The sequence below is a fragment of the Dipodomys ordii genome, unplaced genomic scaffold, assembly GCF_000151885.1.
Source record: "Dipodomys ordii isolate 6190 unplaced genomic scaffold, Dord_2.0 Scaffold16, whole genome shotgun sequence".
NCBI classification, from domain to species: domain Eukaryota; kingdom Metazoa; phylum Chordata; class Mammalia; order Rodentia; family Heteromyidae; genus Dipodomys; species Dipodomys ordii.
Genome location: NW_012267232.1, coordinates 18766070 through 18775176, shown reverse-complemented (window position 1 = coordinate 18775176; position 9107 = coordinate 18766070). Strand labels below are relative to the sequence as shown.

Below are 9107 nucleotides of genomic sequence, written 5' to 3'. Positions count from 1 at the left end.
CCACTTCTGGCTTTTTCTGCTTATGTGGTGCTGAGGAATCAAACCCAGGGCCTCATGCATGCAAGGCAAGCACTCTACCACTGAGCCACCTTCCAAGCCCCAATCCTAGTTATCCTGAAGGCTGAGGATAGAAGGATTGTGATTTGAAGTCAGATTGTTCAGAAAAATTCATGAGACCCTCTCTCAAAACTAAACAGTAAGGGGGTGAGGGGGCGTGGAGATGGGAAGGGATGAGAAGGGGAAACAAAGGAGGAGGCAACAATGCTTCTTAAGAAATGTACTCATTACCTTGCTCGTGTAATTGTAACCCCTCTGTACGGTATTTTCACAAAAAAAACAAAATGGATTTGTAAAAAACAAAACAAAAAAATACTAACCAGTAACCAGGTGGCTCATGCTTATGATCCTCACTACTACGGAGGCTGAAATCTGAGGTTTGCAGTTCAAACCCAGCACAGGCAGGAATGTACACAAAACTCTTATCTCCACCACCTATCAAAAAGAGAACCAGGAGTGGAGTTGTAGATCAAGTGATAGAGTACTAGCCTCAAGCACAAAAGCTCAGGGACAATGCCCAGGCCCAGAGTTAAAGCTCCAGGACCAGCAAAAAAAGAAAAATAGGGCTGGAGGTATGGCTCAAGTGGTAGATCATCAGCCTAGCAGGTATTCAAGCATGAATCCCTGAGTTCAAACCCCAGTATTGCAACTAGAAAAAAAAGAAAAAAAATAACGTGTAAGACATGATGTTGAGGGGAATGAACTTCTTTTTCAATGTCCTATTGTTCATTATATGGGTATTTGGCATTTCTTTATGCTGTTTTAATGCATTGTGTCACCCTATGTCCAGAATTGGGTGCATTAACATTTTTTCTTTTTCCACACTACAAATCTTAACCATATTTTAATTTGTTTGTGTCTGAGATGCATTATTCTTTTAGAGAGTCTTACTAATTTTTTTTTTTTTTTTTTTGGTCATGCGGCTTGAACTCTGGGCTTGGGCGCTGTTCCTCAGCTCTTCAGCTCAAGGCCAGTGTGCTCTACCGCTGGAGCCACAGCGTCACTTCTGGTTTTCGAAGGTATCTCAGTGGTAGAGTGCTTGCCTCACATGCATGAGGCCCTGGGTTCTATTCCTCAGCACCATATAAACAGAAAAAGCCGTAAGTGGCACTGTGGCTCAAGTGGTAGAGCACTAGCCTTGAGCTGAAGAGCTGAGGGGCAGCGCCCAAGCCTAGAGTTCAATCCCCATGACCAGCAAAAAAAAAAGAGTCTCATGGACTTTCCTGGCCCGGCTGGCTTTGAACCACGATCCTCAGCTCTTAACCTCCAGATTAACTAGGATTACAGGCGTGAGCCACTAGCGCCCAGCTTTACTATATTTTTAAGCCTAATTAATAGAAGTTGCCCTTTTTCTTTGGTTGGTTGTGGGGCTTGAACTCTGGGCTTGGGCGCTCTCCCTGCGCTCTTCAGCTCAAGGCGAGAACACTGCGCTTGAGTCACAGCGCCAATTCCGGTTTTCTAGTGGTTTATTGGAGATGAGTCTCATGGACTTTCCTGCCCTGGCTGGCTTTGAACCATGATTCTCAGATCTTAGCCTCCTGAGTAGCTAGGATTACAGGAGTGAGCCACCAGCGCCTGGCTAAAGTTGCCATTTTTACCATTGAGTCCTGCTTGCCTTATTCAAATATCTTCAATAATACTGCCTTCCGGATGCATTAGGAACAATAGGTGACAATGTTGTCAGACACCTTATATTCATACACTGTTTTGTAGAATGGGAACTTCTTTGTACAACTTAATAATAACAAAACGTTAAAATAAAAAAATAAAATAAAAAATACTGCCTTCAGGTAAACTATAAGCAGTTAAGCAGTTTTACTTCTAAGTAAAGTCAGAATGAATTGAAGAAATTACATGCCTTAATGATGTTTTATAATGTTTTTAATCTTCCTTTCTCAGTTAGCATACTTTTACCAGAGGAAAGGTTGGAAGACCTGTTTGATATGTGCAGACACATTCAGAGCAGGTAAGGTGTATGTTGCAATTTAAAATTTGTTTTGTGCAACTTTTATTTTCAAGTTTAAGGATTCATTAATTCTTTATCTTTTAGGTGCTTTCGACCAACTAAAACAGAATGCTACCAAGGCACGAATTCCATTCTATGGAAGGTTGGTTATTACCTTTTCTTTTACACTTTTATGCTTCATCATGTCCGTGTTTTGTGAGTTTTTTCCAAATCTTTTTAATTTTTTTTTTTTTTGTCAGTCATGGGGCTTGAACTGCGGCTTGAACCGGACACTTTTGTGTTCAAGGCTAATGGTCTGCCACTTTGAGCCATAGCACCACTTCCTGTTTTCTGGTGGTTAATTAGACATAAGAATCTCAAAATTTCCTGCCAGGGCTGGCTTGGAACTATTTGGATCCTTAGATCTCAAGCTTCCTGAGTAATTAGGATTACAGGCATGAGCCACCAGTGCCCAGCTTAGTTATACTTTAATTTATACTTTGTAGATATAGTCTTTTCTGGGCCAAAATAGGGATGTAATTAACGACTTACAGCTTAATATGACCTTGCTGATCCAATTTGGTGTGGATCAGAGGGGAATTGCTTAGTTTGTAATTTTTCCTCTAGTTTTCATACTTCCTGGTATGCTTTACTACTTCCTTCTGCCTTTTTGTTCTATTATCCTTTTTTTAATTAATAAAATTTAGTATGAGGATTTGAATCCAGAGCCTCATGCTTGTTAGGCAGGTGCTCTACCACTTAAGCCACAGCCATAGCCTTTTTGCTTTAGTCATTTTTCAGGCCAGGGTTTCACATTATTGCCTAAAGATAGCCTTAGACTGTGATTTTCTTAGTTATGGTCTCCCAAGCCTCCTACATAGCTTGGCATGCATCTGGATGCCCAGCTTATTGATTAAAATGGAGTTCACTAAAATTTTCCTCAGCTGGCTTAGAACCATGATTATTCTGATCTCCACTTTCTAGTAGTTGTCACTGTAGATGTGAGCCATTACTCCTGGATAATTTTTCAAAAGTTTTTAAATAGGGTGTTCTTATGTAACTCAGATATGTATCACCCACCATGACTGACTTTCTCTTATTTCTTTTAAGACCTAACTCAAGCATTGCATCATTAAATACACACTGGTACACAGACTGGTAAAATGTTTTTATCAATTAAAAGCATTTAGTAATTGGGGCTGGGAAGGTGGCTCAGTGGTAGAGCGCTTGCCTTGTATGCATGAGGCCCTGGGTTCGATTCCTCAGCACCACATAAGCAAAAAAGAAAAAAGCCTGAAGTGGCGCTGTGGCTCAAGTGGTAGAGCGCTAGCCTTGAGCTGAAGAGGACAGTGCCCAGGTTGAGAGTTCAGGTCCCACGACCGGACCCAAAAAGAAAAAAAGAAAAGAAAAAAGAAAAAAGCTGGAAGTGGCGCTGTGGCTCAAATGGTAGAGCACTACCCTTGAGCTGAAGAGCTGAGGGACAGTGCCCAGGCCCAGAGTTCAGGCACCACGACCAGACACACACACACACACACAAAAAAAGCATTTAGTAATTTATTTAGAAAGTGTGTTTGTTCATTCTAAAATGATTTATATTCTAAATTATGTCAAGTGGAGATTCTGAAATGATTAAGTATGTGGTCTATACATATTAGAATACTTAAAGATGTCTAGATTCAATTTAGAAGGGCTTAATTTAGAGGCTGTTTAAGAGGATTTCCATTTTGTGGCTGGACAAAAGAAGCCAAACCGTAAAAAAAAAAAAATTTAATCAGCTCAGTCTGAATCCTAACTACCTACTCAGGAGGTTGAGATCTGAGGATCGAGGTTCAAAGCCAGCCCAGGCAGGAAAGTCCATGAGACTCATCTCCAATTATCCACCAGAAAACTGGAAGTGGTGCTGAGGCTCAAATGGTAGAGTGCTAGCCTTGAGCTGAAGAGCTGAGGGACAGTGCCCAGGGCCAGAGTTCAAGCCCCATGACCAACCAAAAAGAAAATTTAATCATATTTTAATAACATTTTATGTTAACTTCTAACATTAAAGAATATAGATAGGGGCTGGCACTGGTGGCTCACACCTATAATCATAATCCTAACAACTCAGGAGGCTGAGATCTGAGGATCATGGTTCCAAGACAACCTAGGCAGATCAGGTAAGAGTCCTTGAGATTCTTATATCCAATTAACTACAAAAAAAAAACTAGAATTGGAAATGTGGTTCAAATAGTAAAACACCAGCCTTGAGTTTCAGAAACCAAACGAACACAAGGCTCTAAACCTAGGCCAATGGCTCATGGCTGTAATCCTAGCTATTCAGAAGGCTAAGATCTGAGGATCACAGTAGGACCCAATCTGGGCAGGAAAAGTCCAAAAAACTCATCTTTAATTAACCACAAAAAGACAGAAGTAGAGCTATTCTTTTTTTTTGGGGGGGGGGGTCCGGTCGTGGGGCCTGAACTCTGGGCCTGGCACTGTCTCTCAGCTCTTCAGCTCAAGGCTAGCACTCTACCACTTGAGCCACAGCGCCACTTCTGGCTTTTTTCTTTTTGCTTATGTGGTGCTGAGGAATCAAACCCAGGGCCTCATGCATGCAAGGCAAGCGCTCTACCACTGAGCTACCTTCCAGCTCCTGGAGGGCTATTCTTGAACAAAAGAGCTCAGGGCCTGAGTTCAATCCCCAGGACTGGCACAAAAAAAGAAAGAGAAAGAGATTGAAAGAGAAAAAAAGAGAGAGAGGGAGGGAGGGAGGGAAGGAGGAAGGAAGGAAGGAAGGAAGGAAGGAAAAAAAGCACAAGGCCCTGACCCTCGGCACTAAATGAATGAATGAATGAATGTGATTGTTTTTACTTTTTCAGAATAGATTAAAATGAAGGAATAGCAATCCCTAAGTTAATAGTATTTGGAAATTTTTCTCTTGTGGCCGTTGTCAAATCATTTGTATTTGTTAAATAGCTATACAGAAATGGATCCTGTTATCATTGCTTCTGAAGGAGTGGATAAATTCAAAAATGAAAATTTTGAAATTATTATTGTTGATACAAGCGGTCGCCACAAACAGGAAGATTCTTTGTTTGAAGAAATGCTTCAAGTTGCTAATGCTATAGTAAGTCACTTTCCATAAAACAACGTTTTTTAAAACTTTAATTCATTTAATTATGAAGTCTGATTGAGTTTATAGACTATAACTTACTAGTTGCCTGTAAGAGAAATTCAAGGTAACATTTATTTTTGGACCTCCGTATCTGTGTGGTAAAGAACTTAATCTTATCACTTTTATTGTCCAATGTAGGAAAAATAAAAAATTGAGAATTAATTTTTGAGATTGGAGGCATGCTAAGGTAAAGTGCCAGCCAATGAGTAAAGCATGAAGTTCAAGTTCCTATCTTACACACACACACACACACACAAGAATTTTTCATATATGTTGTTTCTTTTCTGTGTTATTCAAATTCAGTTATAAATACTACTTTAGGTGAATTTTGAAAGTTTTTCCAGAAGCATTTAAAAATATTTAATTGTCAGTGTGATAACTTTAATATTGTGATGAGAATACCATGGAGGATAAGTGGGAAGAAGCAGTTTATAGATCATTTACAGCATATAGTAGAAACTCATATTGTGCCATTAGTATGCTAGCAGTGATTCTTTGGTTAGTAGTTACTACTAAGTTCCTTTGTAGCTATTATTTTGACCAACATGGGCCAGTATAAGAAATATTGTCTTAGTCTGTTTTACTCATTTTGGTTTCAGTATGTAGTTTTCTATATTTTTATTTTATTTTCTGATTTGTTTTTATTTTTCTTAGAAGGTATTTTTCCAAATCTAATTTTCTCTTTTTTTTTTTTTTTTTTTTTGTGGGTCGTGAGGCTTGAACTCTGGGCCTGGGCGCTGTCCCTCAGCTCTTTAGCTCAAGGCGCTACCACTTGAGCCACAGTGCTACTACCAGTTTTCTGAGTGGTTTATTGGCTGATTACAGGCGTGAACCACCAGTACCCGGCAGTTTTTTGTTTTTTTTTTTGAGGAGGGGGGTGGTGTTAGTCATGGGGCCTGAACTCTAGGCCTGGGTGCTGTCCCTGAGCTCCTCAGCTCAAGGCTAACACTCTACCTACCACTTGAGCCACAACTCTACCTCCAGCTTTTTTTTTCTGCTTATGTGGTACTGAGGAATCCAACCCAGGGCCTCATGCATGCAAGGCAAGCACTCTACCACTGAGCCACCTTCTCAGCCCTAATTTTTTCTTTATTCAGGCCTCAGCTCGCACAATTTTTCCAAAGAGGCTTTCCTTGACTAGCTAGTCTAGAGATACCTCCTATATCTTATATGTGCCAGGAGGACTAGGATTGTCTTATTTATCTCTATCTCAGGAACTATATTCTGCCTGAATTATAGTACTCGCTCAACAAATATTGATTGAGTGAATATTTATAGTAAATACTTTATAGTTCCTAATGGTGAATTTTACTTACAATCAATAAAAATGTCTCATTTCTGTTTAAACTTTCTAGCAACCTGACAACATTGTTTATGTGATGGATGCCTCCATTGGACAGGCTTGTGAAGCCCAGGCTAAGGCATTTAAAGATAAAGTTGATGTTGCCTCAGTTATAGTGACCAAGCTTGATGGTCATGCAAAAGGAGGTGGTGCACTCAGTGCGTAAGTATTGTTGATGCCATTGTCCTATATCTTGGAATTATATGATGTGTGAACATTTATAAGGGTTTTGTTTGTTTTTGTGCTGGTGCTGAGGCTTGAACTCAGGGCCTATACTCTCTGTCCATGAGCTTTTGCTGAAGACTAGCATTCTACCACTTGAGCCACAGCTCCACTTCTAGCTTTTTTTTTTTTTTGGTAGTTTAATGGCTGGCTTTTTGAACCATGATCCTTAGATCTCAGCCTCCTGAGTTGGTAGGATTACAGGCATGAGCCACTGTGCCTGGCTTTATGAGTTTTTTGGGTTGTTTTTTTTGTGTGTGTGTGTGCCTGTCCTGGGCCTGAACTCAGGGTCTGGGCACCGTCTTTGAGCTTTCTTGCTCTAGATTGGTGCTCAACTATTTGAGTCATGTCCACTTCTGGCTTTTTGAGGTTAATTGGATATTAGAGTTCATGGACTTTTCCTGCCTGAGCTGGCTTTGAACTGCCATCCTCAGATTTCAGCCTCCTGAGAGTAGCTAGGGTTACAGGCATGAGGCACTGACACATGGCTGTCTTGTTCCTCTTTTAAACTGTATTTCACTAATATGGCTTGTAAAAGAAGTTTAACTAGAAATAGAATTTTGTAGTTCTATTTTAACTAGTGAAAACAATCCTGAGGTTTGTGACTTTGTTTAGCTTTGAAAATCTACTGGATATTTGTTTTCTTTTTTGATATTATTTTATATTTTCTTTTTCTATGTAGAGTTGCTGCCACAAAAAGTCCAATTATTTTCATTGGTACAGGGGAACATATAGATGACTTCGAACCTTTTAAAACACAACCTTTCATCAGCAAACTTCTTGGTATGTACTGAGATGGAGATCGAAAAAAATCTCTTGAGAAGTAATATGGCTCTATGAAATAGAATAGGATTTTAATATTGTTCTTAAACAAATAATTTAAGAAAATCATTTCCAGCTGGGTGCTGGTGGCTCATACCTGTAATCCTAGCTACTCAGGAGGTTAAGATCGAAGGATAGCGGTTCAAAGCCAGCTTGAGCAGGAAAGTCCATGAAACTCTTATGTCCAATGAAGCACTCAGAATACTGGAAGTGGTGCTGTGGTTCAAGTGGTAGAATGCTAGCTGTGAGCTGAAGACTTGAGGGACAGCGCCCAGGCCCAGAGTTCAAACCCCACAACCAACAACAAAAAAAAAGAAAATCATTTCCTTCTGTGACTATGTCCCTTTCCTCTCAATTAGGAGTGAGTTAGCTGTTTTCTAAATGGTAAAATGAGAATATTAGATGTTGTTTGCAAAAGTTTTAAGGTGCAATACAAACCTATGCAGTTAAAGTACTATCAATTATAATGGCAGTAAAAACCTTTATAATCTCAAGGTGATAATAGAGAGCGAGGACTTTGGAGATAAACTCTGCTCAAGAGCCTGCTTTGTCTCTTCTTTGCTGCCATTTAACCTCTACTTTCAGTTTTCTGAAAGTGGTAGAGCACTTGATCACCATGGACAAACTTGTGAAATCTAGTAATACTTAACGTATCTACTTTGCAAGAATGTTATGTATGTGAAATACGTTTTGTGTGATGTAAAGCTTGAGCATATTACTAATTTTTCTTTTTTGGGTCTTACAGGTATGGGTGACATTGAAGGACTGATAGATAAAGTCAACGAGTTGAAGTTGGATGACAATGAAGCACTTATAGAGAAGTTGAAACATGGTATATTAGTGGCAACAAAGCATTTGATTTCCTATATCTTCCTTTGATTTCTTTTTTGCAATGCTGGAAATCAACCCAGCACATGCTAGGCAAGCACAATACCACTGATCTATATCCCCAGCTCTTTTCTTTTTTTTTTTTTTTTTGTAACAGGCTCTTACTATGTAGCCCTTGCTGGTCTTGAACTCTCAGTCCTCCTCCTTCTGCCTTCAAAGTACTGGCGTCACAGGTGTGTGCACCATGAACAGATTTTTTTTTTTGGTAAAACTATTAATTCGTTTGAGATGATAATATTTTGTTAGCATTAGATCTTTAAAAATTGGTCATTTTAGGGGCTGGGAAGGTGGCTCAGTGGTAGAGCTCTTGCCTTGCATGCCTGAGGCCTTGGGTTCAATTCTAGCACCACATAAGCAAAAAGAAAAAAGCCAGAAGTGGCGCTGTGGCTCAAGTGGTAGAGTGCTAGCCTTGAGCTGAAGAGCTGAAGGGACAGTGCCCAGGCACAGAGTTCAGCCCCTACAACTGGCAAAAAAAAACAACTAGCAAGCCGGTGCTGGTAGCTCATGCCTATAATCCTAGCAATTTAGGAGGCTGAGATCTGAGGATCGTGGTTCAGAGCCAGCCCAGGCAGGAAAGTCTGTGAGACTCTCTTTTTTTTTTTGAACTCTGGGCCTGGCACTGTCTCTCAGCTCTTCAGCTCAAGGCTAGCACTCTACCACTTGAGCCACAGCGCCACTTC

At 40.1% G+C, this 9107-nt stretch overlaps 1 protein-coding gene across 1 annotated transcript in view; it reads left to right on the top strand.

Moving 5' to 3' along the window:
- Srp54 (signal recognition particle 54kDa) overlaps positions 1 to 9107 on the top strand; it is a 51225-nt gene that overhangs the window by 29180 nt on the left and 12938 nt on the right. Inside the window, exons 5-10 of the mRNA XM_013012241.1 lie at positions 1957 to 2023; positions 2108 to 2165; positions 4955 to 5105; positions 6509 to 6657; positions 7400 to 7500; positions 8285 to 8371. Coding sequence (XP_012867695.1) covers positions 1957 to 2023; positions 2108 to 2165; positions 4955 to 5105; positions 6509 to 6657; positions 7400 to 7500; positions 8285 to 8371 — 613 coding nt within the window. The remainder of the gene's footprint in view (positions 1 to 1956; positions 2024 to 2107; positions 2166 to 4954; positions 5106 to 6508; positions 6658 to 7399; positions 7501 to 8284; positions 8372 to 9107) is intronic.